This window comes from Oncorhynchus kisutch, linkage group LG12 (assembly GCF_002021735.2).
Source record: "Oncorhynchus kisutch isolate 150728-3 linkage group LG12, Okis_V2, whole genome shotgun sequence".
Lineage (NCBI taxonomy): Eukaryota > Metazoa > Chordata > Actinopteri > Salmoniformes > Salmonidae > Oncorhynchus > Oncorhynchus kisutch.
The window spans coordinates 6,421,949-6,439,665 of record NC_034185.2 but is presented as its reverse complement, the minus strand read 5'-3'; the positions used below and the strand labels follow the sequence as shown (position 1 = coordinate 6,439,665).

The window sequence follows — 17,717 nt, the reverse complement described above, 5'->3', positions numbered from 1 at the left end:
AGCAACAACAATGGTATCCTTGAGTGACTGAGTGCTAGGTACAAATGGACGTTACACACAGCTTTATCACTTTTGAACATTCAAATATCGTTTTATAGAAGGTAAAGTTAAAAACTCAAACCAGTCCGTGCATTAGTACCAGTATATCGTAACATCTGTATGCCAAAACACCATGCAGAGAGAACTGTCGCTACGTGCATCTTTTGAACTTGTCTACTGATAAAGATCTAGTCATGTTGCCTCACAAGATAGAAAATGTGCTGCACCCTGGTTGATTCTATTGATCTCTTCTACCCTGAAATGTGTATGGAACACTGTACAGAGAGATGCTTGGCCTGTGGGAAAACCATTTGTTCATTTGTTATTGCTCTTAAACACAGCGAAATTATTGAGATAGGATCAGCTAATGCTTTCAAGGTGACTCCGTGTGTTTCTGCTGTCCCTCCCCCTCACGCCTTTTCTCCCCTTCTCCTCTCACTGTTTTTTTTTTCCTTCTCACCCCTCTTCTCCAGGATGTCTCATTACACAGACGAGCCTCGCTTCACCATCGAGCAGATCGACCTGCTCCAGAGGCTGCGGCGTACGGGCATGACCAAGCAGGAGATCCTCCATGCCCTGGACACCCTGGATCGGCTGGACCGCGAGCACGGGGCCAAGTTTGGACATCGCACCTCCTACGGGGGAGAAGCAAGCAGCTCTGTGTCAAACCCTAATTGCACCACCTCCAACAACACTGCAGCCACCACCTCCTCGTCCAATATTACTGTTGATGATAATAATAATAATAATTCCACCAGTGGGAGCAGCGAGGTTAACAACACCACCCTGGCCTCTTCCTGCACCAACTCTACCGTCGCACAGACACAGTACCTCTCACCGCGCGGGGGGCTGTCCCCGTCGCCTAGCAACAGCTACGACACCTCCCCACTGCCCTCCGCCGTCCGCCACTCCCCAGTGTCACTGGTCACCATGGCGCAGAACGGTGGGCGGGACAGCCTGGTGGCGACGCCCAATGGGAAGCTCTCGCCGCCGCGGTACCCGGTGAACAGTGCAGCGGCCGCCAGGGTGTTCGGGTTCGAGGCAACTGAGGAGGAGCTGGAAATCGATGACAAGGTGGAGGAACTCATGAGGTCAGTGATGATGGGGTCATGGTGGGGTCAATGTCACACACCAGCCTACAGAGATCTAGCCTGAAATCCAGAACCTGTTTTGTGGTAACTTGTCACGCCTTATACTCTGTGTCATGACAAACATAGGAGTGGCAAGGATTTGACATGGAGTACAAGGAGTGGAATGATAGATTATCAGAATGGTACCCAGGCTAACAGGGATCCTATTCCATATGTCATTTTATACACCAGTCTACCACCATCAGGACTGTAGTCAGACCAAAAAAAAGCATTTACACATTTATAATGTATATATATTTAGTCGCTTTGGACTTTAAAATGCTTTGTTTAAATGGCATATATTCTATATAACAATGACACTGGTTAACCTATTTATGCACTGTCGTGTATGTGCGTACACAGGAGAGACGGCAGCATCGTGAAGGAGGAGATCAAGTCGTTCCTGGGGAACAGGAGAATCTCTCAGGCTGTGGTGGCCCAGGTCACAGGTCAGTAACAAAGGCACTGTGGTGGCCCAGGTCACAGGTCAGTAACAAAGGCACTGTGGTGTCACAGGTCAGTAACAAAGGCACTGTGGTGGCCCAGGTCACAGGTCAGTAACAAAGGCACTGTGGTGGCCCAGGTCACAGGTCAGTAACAAAGGCACTGTGGTGGCCCAGGTCAGTAACAAAGGCACTGTGGTGTCACAGGTCAGTAACAAAGGCACTGTGGTGGCCCAGGTCACAGGTCAGTAACAAAGGCACTGTGGTGGCCCAGGTCACAGGTCAGTAACAAAGGCACTGTGGTGGCCCAGGTCAGTAACAAAGGCACTGTGGTGGCCAAGGTCACAGGTCAGTAACAAAGGCACTGACATGATCTCAGTGTATACACTGCTCAAAAAAATAAAGGGAACACTTAAACAACACAATGTAACTCCAAGTCATCACACTTCTGTGAAAACAAACTGTCCACTTAGGAAGCAACACTGATTGACAATACATTTCACATGCTGTTGTGCAAATGGAATAGACAACAGGTGGAAATTATAGGCAATTAGCAAGACACCCCCAATAAAGGAGTGGTTCTGCAGGTGGTGACCACAGACCACTTCTCAGTTCCTATGCTTCCTGGCTGATGTTTTGGTTACTTTTGAATGCTGGCGGTGCTTTCACTCTAGTGGTAGCATGAGACGGAGTCTACAACCCACACAAGTGGCTCAGGTAGTGCAACTCATCCAGGATGGCACATCAATGCGAGCTGTGGCAAGGTTTGCTGTGTCTGTCAGTGTAGTGTCCAGAGCATGGAGGCGCTACCAGGAGACAGGCCAGTACATCAGGAGATGTGGAGGAGGCCGTAGGAGGGCAACAACCCAGCAGCAGGACCGCTACCTCCGCCTTTGTGCAAGGAGGAGCAGGAGGAGCACTGCCAGAGCCCTGCAAAATGACCTCCAGCAGGCCACAAATGTGCATGTGTCTGCTCAAATGGTCAGAAACAGACTCCATGAGGGTGGTATGAGGGCCCGACATCCACAGGTAGGGGTTGTGCTTACAGCCCAACACCGTGCAGGACGTTTGGCATTTGCCAGAGAACACCAAGATTGGCAAATTCGCCACTGGTGCCCTGTGCTCTTCACAGATGAAAGCAGGTTCACACTGAGCACATGTGACAGACGTGACAGAGTCTGGAGACGCCATGGAGAACGTTCTGCTGCCTGCAACATCCTCCAGCATGACCAGTTTGGCGGTGGGTCAGTCAAGGTGTGGGGTGGCATTTCTTTGGGGGGCCGCACAGCCCTCCATGTGCTCGCCAGAGGTAGCCTGACTGCCATTAGGTACTGAAATGAGATCCTCAGACCCCTTGTGAGACCATATGCTGGTGCGGTTGGCCCTGGGTTCCTCCAAATGCAAGACAATGCTAGACCTCATGTGGCTGGAGTGTGTCAGCAGTTCCTGCAAGAGGAAGGCATTGATGCGATGGATTGGCCCCCCGTTCCCCAGACCTGAATCTAATTGAGCACAGTAGTGATGTGGCTACAGTAGTGATGTGGCTACAGTAGTGATTGCTAGGGTTGCACATTTTGGGGAGTATTCAGAGGTGGAAATGTCCCGTGGAAATTAACAGAAAAATGAATACCATTTAAATGTAGATGTTTTTTTGCGTTGGATATTTACCATATCATATGGAGACAGACACATCAAAGCTGTGAACGATCTGAGAGACAAGGCAAGAAGGGCCTTCTATGGAACATCAAAAGGAACATAAATTTCAACATACCAATTCGAATTTGGCTAAAAATACTTGAATCAGTCATAGAGCCCATTGCCCTTTATGGTTGTGAGGTCTGGGGTCCGCTCACCAACCAAGACTTCACAAAATGGGACAAACACCAAATTGAGACTCTGCACGCAGAATTCTGCAAAAATATCCTCCGTGTACAACGTAGAACACCAAATAATGTATACAGAGCAGAATTCGAAAACCAATCCAATTTTGAAAAACTCCCATATCTACTGGGTGAAATTCCAGTGTGCCATCACAGCAGCAAGATTTGTGACCTGTTGCCACGAGAAAAGGGCAACCAGTGAAGAACAAACACCATTGTAAATACAACCCATATTTATGCTTATTTATTTTATCTTGTGTCCTTTAACCATTTGTACATTGTTAAAACACTGTATATATATATAATATGACATTTGTAATGTCTTTATTGTTTTGAAACTTCTGTATGTAATGTTTACTGTTCATTTTTATTGTTTATTTCACTTTATATATTCACTTTATATATTATCTACCTCACTTGCTTTGGCAATGTTAACACATGTTTCCCATGCCAATAAAGCCCTTGAATTGAATTGAACATAAACCTTTTACCTTATCATAAGTAGATATAATTGCAAATTATTAAATCTTTCCAATAGAAAACATTTAAATAAATTATTTAGTTAAGAATTGAACTTTAATTGAGTTGACTCTTCACATGGGATGATTTCACTGAACAGCAAAAGAAAGGGAATATTGAATGATCCCCAATGATCCATTGCATCTCCCAAAAACATTATCAACATACATCTGTAAAATGATAGTCTAGAAACTAAAGCTTCGGTCGTCTTCCTCTCAGGTTTCAGGCTGGACCTCCTCAATGTCCACCTCTTGAACATCAGACTCAGAGGCCTCATCTTCACTGTCACTTTCCAACCTTGTTGAGGATGGCTCGTTGTTAGGCTCAAAAAGCCTCAAATTTGCCCAGATCTTTGTTGCATTCTTCAAATGATTTGGCACCGTATTTGGAAGTGTACACAGCTTTAACTTCTACATTAGCTGCAGTGATGGGGCTACATTAGCTGCAGTGATGGGGCTACATTAGCTGCAGTGATGGGGCTACATTAGCTGCAGTGATGGGGCTACATTAGCTGCAGTGATGGGGCTACATTAGCTGCAGTGATGGGGCTACATTAGCTGCAGTGATGCCACATTAGCTTCATTGATGACTTCTCCTGGCTATGTGTAGAGTCTCACTGGCAGGTACATTATTATTGGTTGGTAGGACTGCTACCTCTCTAACCGTGTGTGTGTGTGTGTTCCAGGAATCAGTCAGAGCAGGATCTCTCATTGGTTGCTTCAACACGGCTCTGACCTCAGTGAACAGAAGAAGAGAGCTTTCTACCACTGGTACCAGCTAGAAAAGACCTCCCCAGGTACCCGTCTGTCTGTCTGTCTGTCTGTCTGTGTGTCTCTCTGTCTGTCTGTGTGTCTGTCTGTCTCTGTGTACCATCCTTGTCCTCTGCTAAATCATGTTCTTCTGTGGAACTCTACCAAATTATTCAGCATTAACTTCACAGTTATTATGGAATGATTGGCCACCTTTACCCAACACCTTACTAATCAAAGACTGGCCACCTCTACCCAACACCTTACTAATCAAAGACTGGCCACCTCTACCCAACACCTTATTAATCAAAGACTGGACACCTCTACCCAACACCTTACTAATCAAAGACTGGCCACCTCTACCCAACACCTTACTAATCAAAGACTGGCCACCTCTACCCAACACCTTATTAATCAAAGACTGGCCACCTCTACCCAACCCAATCTAGTCCCCACACAGTCCTTAATACTGCAGGTATCACTTAATGACAGTCTCAGTAATACCGCTCTGACAGTCTCAGTAATACCGCTCTGATGCTCTGACACTCAGTAATACCGCTCTGATGCTCTGACAGTCTCAGTAATACCGCTCTGATGCTCTGACAGTCTCAGTAATACCGCTCTGATGCTCTGACAGTCTCAGTAATACCGCTCTGATGCTCTGACAGTCTCAGTAATACCACTCTGATGCTCTGACAGTCTCAGTAATACCACTCTGATGCTTAATGACAGTCTCAGTAATACCGCTCTGATGCTGGGTCCTATTCATTTGAGCAAAAGGTTTTAAAACATTCTGCATTGGGGACAAAAACAATTGTTTCTATTTGGACGGAAGTTCAGATAGTACCTCTTTGGTTTCATTTGGTGTCTAGTGAAAAACGAGACGCGTTGAGAGTTAATGCTTTCCCGCTATTGGCTCCTCCAGGTGCCACTCTAAACATGCGCCCCGCCCCCATGGCTATGGAGGAAATGGAGTGGAGACAGACCACACCCCATATAAGTACCGCCCCAGGACTCTTCCGGCTACGCAGAGGAAGTCGTTTTACCTGGAGGAAAGAATGTCTGGCTGTGATGGAGAGGTGAGGAGCGAGCAGAGGGGGTGAGAGGAGAGCATCTTTACCCGGCGTAAATAATGTCTGGCTGTGATGAGGCGAGGGAGAGAGCGCATAGATGACTGAGGGGATAGGGAGGAGTGGGCTCTGCTCTAAAGTAGTGCCCTACGTAGAGAATAGGGTGATATTCGGGAACACCGGCTATATCTGTGTTTTGAGATGGCCACCTCTTCTCCTCAGCTACTTCAATGACAACCAGTACCCTGACGAAGCTAAGAGAGAGGAGATCTCTAACGCCTGCAACGCTGTCATCCAGAAACCAGGTATTCTGTCCACCTTACTGTTGTTCTGGCCTTTGTTACTAGACCTGATTTAGCTGATAGATGCTTAACTACTTACTGTGAGTGTAGTGGTTGTCCTGCCCAGCTACCAGCTTCCTGTGACTGTAGTGTAGTGGTTGTCCTGCCCAGCTACCTGTGACTGTAGTGGTTGTCCTGCCCAGCTACCAGTTTCCTGTGACTGTAGTGTAGTGGTTGTCCTGCCCAGCTACCTGTGGTTGTCCTGCCCAGCTGCCTGTGACTGTAGTGTAGTGGTTGTCCTGCCCAGCTACCTGTGACTGTAATCTAGTGGTTGTCCTGCCCAGCTACCTGTGACTGTAGTCTAGTGGTTGTCCTGCCAAGCTACCTGCGACTGTAGTCTAGTGGTTGTCCTGCCCAGCTACCTGCGACTAGTCTAGTGGTTGTCCTGCCCAGCTACCTGCGACTGTAGTCTAGTGGTTGTCCTGCCCAGCTACCTGTGACTGTAATCTAGTGGTTGTCCTGCCCAGCTACCTGTGACTGTAGTCTAGTGGTTGTCCTGCCAAGCTACCTGCGACTGTAGTCTAGTGGTTGTCCTGCCCAGCTACCTGCGACTAGTCTAGTGGTTGTCCTGCCCAGCTACCTGCGACTGTAGTCTAGTGGTTGTCCTGCCCAGCTACCTGCGACTATAGTCTAGTGGTTGTCCCGCCCAGCTACCTGCGACTGTAGTCTAGTGGTTGTCCCGCCCAGCTACCTGCGACTGTAGTCTAGTGGTTGTCCCGCCCAGCTACCTGCGACTGTAGTCTAGTGGTTGTCCCGCCCAGCTACCTGCGACTGTAGTCTAGTGGTTGTCCCGCCCAGCTACCTGCGACTGTAGTCTAGTGGTTGTCCCGCCCAGCTACCTGCGACTGTAGTCTAGTGGTTGTCCCGCCCAGCTACCTGCGACTGTAGTCTAGTGGTTGTCCCGCCCAGCTACCTGCGACTGTAGTCTAGTGGTTGTCCCGCCCAGCTACCTGCGACTGTAGTCTAGTGGTTGTCCCGCCCAGCTACCTGCGACTGTAGTCTAGTGGTTGTCCCGCCCAGCTACCTGCGACTGTAGTCTAGTGGTTGTCCCGCCCAGCTACCTGCGACTGTAGTCTAGTGGTTGTCCCGCCCAGCTACCTGCGACTGTAGTCTAGTGGTTGTCCCGCCCAGCTACCTGCGACTGTAGTCTAGTGGTTGTCCCGCCCAGCTACCTGCGACTGTAGTCTAGTGGTTGTCCCGCCCAGCTACCTGGGACTGTAGTCTAGTGGTTGTCCCGCCCAGCTACCTGGGACTGTAGTCTAGTGGTTGTCCCGCCCAGCTACCTGGGACTGTAGTCTAGTGGTTGTCCCGCCCAGCTACCTGCGACTGTAGTCTAGTGGTTGTCCCGCCCAGCTACCTGGGACTGTAGTCTAGTGGTTGTCACGCCCAGCTACCTGCGACTGTAGTCTAGTGGTTGTCCCGCCCAGCTACCTGGGACTGTAGTCTAGTGGTTGTCCCGCCCAGCTACCTGGGACTGTAGTCTAGTGGTTGTCCCGCCCAGCTACCTGGGACTGTAGTCTAGTGGTTGTCCCGCCCAGCTACCTGGGACTGTAGTCTAGTGGTTGTCCCGCCCAGCTACCTGGGACTGTAGTCTAGGTGGTTGTGAGTCTGTAAAATGTACATTTGACTGAGTTACAGTTCATATGAGGAAATCAGTCAATGGAAATAAATCCATTAGGCCTTAATCTATGGATTTCACATGACTGGGAATACAGATATGCATCTGTTGGTCACGGATACCGTTGGCCACGGATACCGTTGGCCACGGATACAGATAAAAAGTAGGGCTATGGATCAGAGAACCAGTCAGTATCTGGTGTGACCATTTGCTTCACGCAGCACTCCACATCTCCTTAAAGTAGATCAGGATGTTGATTGTCACCTGTGGAATGTTGTTCCACTCCTCTTCTTCAATGACTGTGTGAAGTTGCTGGATATTGGTGGGAACTGGAACACGCTGTCGTACATGTTGATCCAGAGCATCCCAAACATGCTCAATGGGTAACATGTCTCGTGAGTATGCAGGCCGTGGAAGAACTGGTACATTTTCAGCTTCCAGGAAGTGTGTGGAGATCCTTGAGACATGGGGCTGTGAATTAACATGCTGAAACCTGAGGTGATGTAGGTGGATGAATGGCACGACGATGGGCCTCAGGATCTCGTCACGGGTATCTCTGTGCATTCAAATTGCAATCGATGAAATGCAATTGTGCTCTTTGTCCGTAACTTATGCCTGACCATAAGCCCACCTCCACCACAACGTTGACATCAGTCAGCACCACGCCATACACCTGACATACAAGCTTCTTGATATGTCACACCTGTCAAGTGGAAGGTTTTTCTTGGCAAAAGAGAAATTCTCACTAACAGGGATGTAAACAAATGAGTGCGCAACATTTCAGAGAAATAAGGTTTTTGTGCATATGGAACATTTCTGGGATTTTTTTTAACTTCAGCTCATGAAACATGAGACCAACACTTAACATGTTGCATTTATTTTTTCAGTGTACTTTGCCCTTTGGAATATAATTTACTGTTTGGAATAATCTGGAATGATCTAATCTCCTGAATGTTATTTTATTTCAGGGAAGAAGTTATCGGACCTGGAGAGAGTCAGCTCTCTTAAAGTCTACAACTGGTTTGCCAACCGACGCAAGGAGATCAAGAGACGAGCTAATATTGGTAACGTGGGCTGGGTTTCTCTGTCGTTGTTGCTTACGTGGGCTGGGTTTCTCTGTCGTCGTTGGTTACGTGGGCTGGGCTTCTCTGTCGTTGTTGGTTACGTGGGCTGGGCTTCTCTGTCGTCGTTGGTTACGTGGGCTGCGTTTCTCTCTGTCGTCGTTGGTTACGTGGGCTGCGTTTCTCTCTGTTGTCGTTGGTTACGTGGGCTGGGTTTCTCTGTCGTCGTTGGTTACGTGGGCTGGGTTTCTCTGTCGCCGTTGGTTACGTGGGCTGGGCGACGCTGGGTCTGTTTATATAATGAAGGATTTCAGCAGGACATCAATTTGTTTCACTGCCATTTCTTCTATTAGTCTGGCTGCATGTCTCTCAGTATTTAGATGGTTAGTCCTACGACCCCCTTTCTCCCCCGTAGAAATCTGTCTATCCTGTACAGCCAGTAGAGAACTGGCCAGTCCTCAGAGCCTGGTTTCTCTGGTCTACCCTGTACAGCCAGTAGAGGACTGGTCACCCCTCAGAGCCTGGTTTCTCTGGTCTACCCTGTACAGCCAGTAGAGGACTGGCCAGTCCTTGGTGCCTGGTTTCTCTGGTCTACCCTGTACAGCCAGAAGAGGACTGGCCAGTCCTTGGTGCCTGGTTTCTCTGGTCTACCCTGTACAGCCAGAAGAGGACTGGCCAGTCCTCAGAGCCTGGTTTCTCTGGTCTACCCTGTACAGCCAGTAGAGGACTGGCCAGTCCTCGGTGCCTGGTTTCTCTGGTCTACCCTGTACAGCCAGAAGAGGACTGGTCCACCCCTCAGTGCCTGGTTTCTCTGGTCTACCCTGTACAGCCAGAAGAGGACTGGTCCACCCCTCAGTGCCTGGTTTCTCTGTTCTACCCTGTACAGCCAGAAGAGGACTGGTCACCCCTCAGTGCCTGGTTCCTCTCTAGGTTTCTTCCATCTAGGAAGTTTTTCCTGCTACCTGTGTTTATGCCTCTGCATTGCTTGCTGTTTAGGGTGTCTGTCAACTGCTGATGTAAAAAAAAGGGCATTATAAAATGAGTTTAATTGACAGATTTTTCCTGTGTATACAGCTATGGCATTCCCTGGAGAATTCTAGATTCCAACTGTGATGAGAATGTTCATGTAGTGATATTACCATCCACTGGATGTCATGACCTTTCACCTGGCTGGAGGTCACAGACACTAACACTTAGGAAGTTGTGGGGAGTCGACTAGGTCAGACTAGGTCATAAGGCTCTGACGAAGGCGGTTTACGCCGGAACGTAAAGCCTGTTCCAATGCCTCGTCACTAAATAACGGAGATCTATGCAGAAACAGGATGCTCCTTTTGTCTTTGTCCTCCTCACCCGTTGACCTATTCCGAGGGGATGGAATGTTTTTGTGTCATAATAACCGGCCCTCTGTTTTTTTTCTCAAGAAGCCACGATCCTGGAGAGCCATTGGATAGACGTCCAGAGTCCTGGAGGACATTCCAACAGTGACGACATCGATGGAGGCGACTACACAGAACAGGCCTGTGACCTGCCCTACTTCGACAAGAGACCCATGGCCAGGCCCTTTGGCTTCTACAGGCTGGAGCCCACTTCACCCACACAGGTATGAAGCCAGAACCAAATCAAACAGTATTTTATTTAGTACGTTTCTGACAAAAAATTTGATTCTGACGAGAGAGAGCTGCATTCTTGTGAGATGTCTGGCGGACCCACAGGCCCTGACGGATATCATTGTGGCGAGGTTGGCATTTTTCATGCTACGGTTGGGAGTGGGCAGTCAGGCAGACAACTTCGGGATGAAAATATTTGTTTAGTCTTGCTGATTTAAAAACATTTATTGTTTTGTGTGTGTAGTTGTCATCTTGTGAATTAAAAGCGGAGGTCCTGGTCACAGGTTGGTTCATGTTCACTAGCCTACCTCTTAGGGCTGGGCGATTTCAAATTAATTTGAGTGTATTTTTGCTCAGGGATTTGGAATATCGTATTGCAGAAATCAACTACATTTTTGTAATTGTTTTTTAAATGGTTTATGTCCGCATATTCTGTCTTATTGGTCTGGTGTTCTTCGCTCCTCTGTGCTGTGAACACCTTCCAATTCACACCAGAGATCTGTATATAATGACGAGATGCCCATGTCTCTGCCCTAAACAATGGGGGGAGTCGTCCCCAAAGTCGGGAAAACAGGCGACCAAGCTTAGGTCCATAATAAGCCATAGAAACGCACCGATTTTGGCGAAGAGTGGAACCTCTTGCTTTCGGTTTATACACACACACACACAGCCCCTCCACATTCCACTCACAACAACGAAGAGACAGAGATGTTATTTTACTGTGATACCCATTTTTTATGTCTCAACTCCTCAAGTTGTGTACAGAACGGACACAACTAAAACCCAGAGTATCAATGAACATTGATTGTGGAAAATAAATGCTCGGTTTGTCGTCCTCAGCATTATGGTACGATGTAGCGGTATTCTAGCCAAAGACTGTTAATACTGTTTAGTTTGTGTTTTATAAATGTGCAATATGCATAAACCACAATTTATAATATGAATTGACAACTAATTCTGAGACATAAGGTAGGCCTCTTGATTTCAACATGTGAACAAAGTGGACAGGCTAACATGCTTTTCAAACTGTTGGAAACGGACCAAAATGGCGTGGGTGATTCTCACAATCTTGGTATTACTCTTGGTTCATTTTTTAAAATGCATTTTTTTTTTTGTAGTAGATAAAAACACCATCTAATTATTATTGTCTGTTTTAAATGTAATCTTCTTACCTGTTCAGATTTGAATTTATTTCTGCACATTTTCCAAAATTTAGTTTTTACCGTAACACCGTAAGATACACAAGTTATTACATCATAAAATAACGTTTTGATTACACGGAGTATATCACACATTAAAAAAACACCTTTTTTCTAATATTGAGTTTCACCTGGTTAGTCGGTCATGGAGCAGGTGTTCCTAATGTTTTGTATAGTCACTGTATATTTGAATCCGTTCTGATTACCGTAATTTATCATGTATCATAGAAATTTTAGTTTTTATGCTCAAATATTTAGTTTTCTGTAATATTATTCAATTACTATTTTATTATTGATTCGTTTCGGTCATCAGATCCACATTACTGTAGATTAGACAGCATTATGGTAACGCTGTACTTCATCAAGAGTTTAAAAAATATATATTAAATGTAAGTCTGAATACTTGTTAGTTTTATATATATATTTATAAATAAAATAACAAGTATTCAGACCCTTTACTCAGTACTTTGTTTTATATATTAAAAAAAATGTGCTTTGTCATTATGGGGTGTTGTGTGTAGATTGATGAGGAGAGAACTATGTAATCCATTTTAGAATGAGGCTGTAACATAACAAAATGAGGAACAAGTCTAGGTTTGAATAATACCTGGTATGTTTTGGGCAGAGAAGCACGTTGTGTTGGTCTTTCCATGAAAATGTATGACTATAGTTTAGACTCCGACATTGACAGGAAATAAATACTGATAACATGCATTTTACTCTGCCAGCAAATCGTCCTGCTCTTAAAAGTTGTTCAAAGCGTAGCTCAAGTCAAGTGTCCACGTTCCTATTGTCCTCAACTCTGCTCTCTTTCAAACTACACTGTAAATACAAAAGTACGTGTATAGTAAAGTATGTGGACACCTTCAAATGAGTTGATTCGGCTATTTCAGCCACACCCGTATAAAATCAAGCACACAGACATCTCCGTAGACAAACGTTGTCAGTAGAATGGCCTTACTGAAGAGCTCCGTGACTTTCAACGTGGCACCGTCATAGGATGCCACCTTTCCAACAAGTCGGTTCGTCACATGTCTGCTATGCTAGAGCCGCCCCCCGGTCAACTGTAAGTGCTGTTATTGTGAAGTGGAAACATCTAGGAGCAACAACGGCTCAGCCGAGAAGTGGTAGACCACACAAGCTCATAGAACGTGAATGCGAAGTGCGTATCACAAAAAAAAATCTGTTTTTAAACGACCTCTGGAAACTTCTGGAAGCGGAACTGTAGTCGGGAGCTAAATGGGGTTTCCATGGCCAAGTACCCACGATGCATAGCGTCAGCTGGCGTGGCGTAAAACTCGCCACCATTGGACTCTGGAGCAGTGGAAAAGCTTCCATCTTTGTGGCAACAGTTTGGGTTTGATCCTTTCCGGTATAACAACGCGCCCGTGTACAAAGGGTTTGATCCTTTCCGGTATAACAACGCGCCCGTGTACAAAGGGTTTGATCCTTTCCGGTATAACAACGCGCCCGTGTACAAAGCGAGGTCCATTCAGAAATGGTGTGTCAATCGGTGTGGAAGAACTTGACCTCAACTCCATCTAACATCTTTGGGATAAATTGGAGCGCCGACTGTGAGCCAACATCGGTGCCCGACCTCACTAATGCTCTTGTGGCTGAATGGAAGCAAGTCCCCACAGCAATGTTCCAACATCTAGTGGAAAGCCTTCCTAGAAGAGTGGCGGCTGTTATAGCAGCAATGTTCCAACATCTAGTGGAAAGCCTTCCCAGAAGAGTGGAGGCTGTTATAGCTGCAAAGGGTGGGACCAACTCCATATTAATGCCCATGATTTTTCTGAGATTTTCGAAGAGCAGGTGTCCACATACTTTTGGTCATGTAGTGTACATATAACGTATTGGTTGATAATACCACGTCAATCTCTGGCATAAAGAAAATTGGACAAATTTTGAATTTGCTCCGGTTGGCAAAATTGCTCGGACTGGGGCTGCTAAGAGAGTCGAGTAACGTACATGTAAAATAACATTGTGAGCCTGCGGTCGGGTTTTGGGGGCCACAGTTCTTGCACGAGTCAGACAAGAAGCCAGTGGGAGCGCTATGAAAACCAGCAGGAGGGGGGAGGGATGAAGAAACCAGTCCCTCTCAGACCTCCTAACTAAAATTAGATTATATATAAACGTGTTACTTTCTATGTTTCTCTCTCTCTCTCTCTCTCCCCCCCCCCTTTCTTCCAGGACGATGGTACTGACCACCAGGACCCCATCTCTCTGGCTGTGGAGATGGCTGCAGTCAACCATACCATCCTGGCTCTGTCCCGGACCGGAGGGGTGCCCAGCAACATCAAGACAGAGGTCCCGGACGATGACTGAAGAGGTGGTTACTACTGGACAGTAACTGGGAGGAAGGAGTGGAGAGGGAACGGTAATAGCCAAGAGAGGATAGGGGGTGGGTGTGTGTGCGCGTGAGAGAGTGTTTGTGGTTCAAGGAATGTGAAGATAACCAAATGAAGCTATCAAACTCCAGCCACCCTCCTTCACAGTCCCAGTGAACTCTACCCTCCTTCCCCTTGTTCTCAGCTCCTCCACGGTCCCAGTGAACTCTACCCTCCTTCCCCTTGTTCTCAGCCCCTCCACGGCCCCAGTGAACTGTACCCTCCTTCCCCTTGTTCTCAGCCCCTCCACGGTCCCAGTGAACTGTACCCTCCTTCCCCTTGTTCTCAGCTCCTCCACGGTCCCAGTGAACTGTACCCTGTCTTGTCCCTCATCGGAGTGAAAAAGTTGAGTGGAGGATAATAAATGGCTGTTTTTCTCTGGACCTCCACCCCGATATGGTGCCACTGGCCCTGGGGCCCTGGTCAAACCGTCTTCCCACTCCTCCTCTCTGAGCCCAAACCCACATACCTCAATCCTGCTGTACTGTATATATGGTATCTGTTCTCATTAGAGACATAGAATAGAAGTCTGTTCTAGAATAGAAGTGATACCATTTCTATGGTTCTCATACTGTCTCATCGTGTGCTGCCCTGAACCCATTTCCTTGTGCAATGCATTGGTAGCGCATCAGTGGCCTCTTACTAACACTGCTGGAAGAGAGGGAGGGATGTAGTTTATCACCCTGCCAAAGAACAGTCAGTTGACTACTCATCTGTGGATTGGACTGTTCTGATTGGACTAGACTGTTCCCGACTGTTCAATGTATCCTGCAGTCTACAGCTTTCATTCCTACTGGAATCTTAACGTTTGGTTGGTAAACCATTGACATTATGAATTGTCCCATGTTCGTTGTGCTCTTTCTAAATGGAATGGCCACCAGAAATACAGAAGTCCATTTTCTGCAGCGGACGGTTAAGTGCATGTGTCAGAAAGTGATCTGAAAGCCAGCAGTACCCCCCCCCACTCCCCACCCCCCCAAGGCCAAATGAGAGACACAGCTAACTTCTGATCAGTTTAGCCTTGTAGGCCAGTGGATATTAAAGGGACAATCTGTGATTTGGTCCATTTATTTTCTGACTTAAATAATGATATACACCCATTGATTTTTTTTTTAAACATAATATAATTTCAAACGAACCTGAGAGCTGTGTTACATAGATGGTGAATCTAATCATTTTTAAGGGTTACATTTTTATTTATTTATTTATTTTACCTTTATTTAACCAGGTAGGCAAGTTGAGAACAAGTTCTCATTTACAATTGCGACCTGGCCAAGATAAAGCAAAGCAGTTCGACAGATAAAACGACACAGAGTTACACATGGAGTAAAAACAAACATACAGTCAATAATGCAGTATAAACAAGTCTATATACAATGTGAGCAAATGAGGTGAGAAGGGAGGTAAAGGCAAAAAAGGCCATGATGGCAAAGTAAATACAATATAGCAAGTAAAATACTGGAATGGTAGTTTGATCAAAAGTACATTAACTCACGGCGGGTGAGTTTCCTGGAAGTTCGGTAGCACTAAGATCGCGTCCTTTGACGGCAACGTGTGAATGATGGTCTCGGCATCGACAGACAGTACAAAGCTTTTGGGTAACTCGCCCTCATCGAAGGACGTAACATATCATATGAAATGGATGAGCACCACTTTCTAAACTACTGTCTCTGGAAGTAGATTTCCTCGCTGTCAAAATTCGCAAAAAGATAGTCCTCTAACCATCGTTTTTGGAATTTGTGATACTCCCTGACTGTCCAGCTGTAATTTCAGTGATTTAATAGTGAGCTGGACACAGTCAAGGAACTGTGTAAATGTAGCTCTATTAGCGTTTCTATGTGACAGCCCTGCTTTAAGGGGGGGGAGTGAATATCAGCAGACACTCAACCCCCCCCCCCCCCCCGTTGACTGAGACTCCCCTGGTAGACGGTGTATATACAGTTCATTCAGATCCATTCATTCATTGTCCACATTTTGTTACATTAGACTTTTTCTAAAATGGATGAAATTGTTTTCATTCCCCTCATCAATCTACACACAATATCCTGTAATGACAAAGTAAAAAATATATTTTTATTAACGTTTTTTTGCAAATGTATTACAAATAAACTCACATTTACGTATTCAGTATTCAGACCCTTTACTCAGTACTTTGATGAAGCACCTTTGGTAGCGATCACAGCCTCAAGACTTCTTGGGTCTGATGCTACAAGCTTGGCACACCTGTATTTGGACTTTCTTCCATTCTTCTCTCAGATCCTCTCAAGACATTCAGAGACTTGTCCTGAAGCCACTCCTGCATTGTCTTGGCTGTGTGCTTAGGGTTGTTGCTGCTGCTGCCACCACCATGCTTCACCGTAAGGACGGTGCCAGGTTTTCTCCAGACGTGACACTTGGCATTCAGGCTGAAGACTTCAATCTTGGTTTCATCAGACCAGAGAATCTTGTTTCTCATGGTCTGAGAGTCTTTAGGTTCCTTTTGGCAAACTCCAGCTGGACTGTCAAGTGCCTTTTACTGAGGAGTGGCTTCAGTCTGGCCACTCGACCATAAAGGCCTGATTTGGTGGGGTGCTGCAGAGATGTCCTTCTGGAAGGTTCTCCCATCTTCACAGAGGAACTCTAGAGCTCTGTCAGACTGACCATCGGGTTCTTTGTCCACCTCCCTTATCAAGGCCCTTCTTCCCCGATTGCTCAGTTTGGCCATGCGGCCAGCTCTAGGAAGAGTCTTGGTGGTTCCAAACTTCTTTCATTTAAGAATGATGGAGGCCACTGTGTTCTTGGGGACCCTCAATGCTGCAGAAATATTTCAGTACCTTCCCCAGATCTGTGCCTCGACACAATCCTGTCTCTGAGCTCTACGGACAATTCCTTCGACCTCATGGCTTGCTTTTGCTCTGACATGCACTGTCAACTGTGGAACATTACATAGACAGGTGTGTGCCTTTCCAAATCGTGTCCAATCAATTGAATTTACCACAGGTGGACTCCAATCAAGTTGTAGAAACATCTCAAGGATGATCAATGGAAACAAGATGCACCTGAGGTCAATTTCAAGTCTCTTAGCAAAGGGTCTGAATACTTATGTAAATAAGGTATGTCTAAACCTGTTGTGATGTCATTATGGGGTATTGTGATGTCATTATGGGTTATTGTGTGTAGATTGATGAGGAGAGAACTATTTAATCCATTTCAGAATAAGGCTGTAATGTAACAAAATGAGGGAAAAGTCAAGGGGTCTGAATACTTCCTGAATGCGATGTATCTATTGGGCAGAGAAGCACGGTGTGTTGGTCTTTCTATGAAAATGTATGACTATAGTTTAGACTCCGACATTGACAGGAAATAAATACTGATAACATGTATTTTACTCTGCCAGCAAATCGTCCTGCTCCTTAAAAGTTGTTCAAAGTGTAGCTCAAGTCAAGTGTCCACGTTCCTATTGTCCCCAACTCTGCTCCCTTTCAAACTACACTGTAAATACAAACACTTGAATACTTTCAGAAGGCTCTGTAGACACAACGTCTCCGTATACTACCTACTCTGTGATGTACAGGGCCTTCAGAAAGTTTTCTGATCTCTTGATTTATTCCACATTTTGTTACGTTACAGCCTTACTCAAAAAAAATTATGAAATATCTTGTTTTTTTTCCCCCCATCTACACACACTACCC

At 46.2% G+C, this 17,717-nt stretch overlaps 1 protein-coding gene across 4 annotated transcripts in view; it reads left to right on the top strand.

The window, feature by feature from the left end:
• Positions 1 to 17,717, top strand: part of LOC109879170 (homeobox-containing protein 1) — a 33,103-nt gene that overhangs the window by 1,102 nt on the left and 14,284 nt on the right. The window contains exons 2-9 of one of the 4 annotated variants that reach the window (XR_004211846.1): positions 513 to 1,130; positions 1,533 to 1,618; positions 4,697 to 4,807; positions 5,686 to 5,839; positions 6,053 to 6,135; positions 8,758 to 8,853; positions 10,275 to 10,450; positions 13,850 to 14,036. Coding sequence is in view for 2 of the 4 variants with exons in the window: in XM_020471358.2 (XP_020326947.2) it covers positions 513 to 1,130; positions 1,533 to 1,618; positions 4,697 to 4,807; positions 5,686 to 5,839; positions 6,053 to 6,135; positions 8,758 to 8,853; positions 10,272 to 10,450; positions 13,850 to 13,984 (1,462 nt within the window). In the remaining 2 variants the exon portion in view is untranslated. Of the gene's footprint in view, positions 1 to 512; positions 1,131 to 1,532; positions 1,619 to 4,696; positions 4,808 to 5,685; positions 5,840 to 6,052; positions 6,136 to 8,757; positions 8,854 to 10,271; positions 10,451 to 13,849; positions 16,246 to 17,717 lie in introns of those variants that run through there. The other 3 variants (XR_004211845.1, XM_031836778.1, XM_020471358.2) reach the window with 3 other exon arrangements.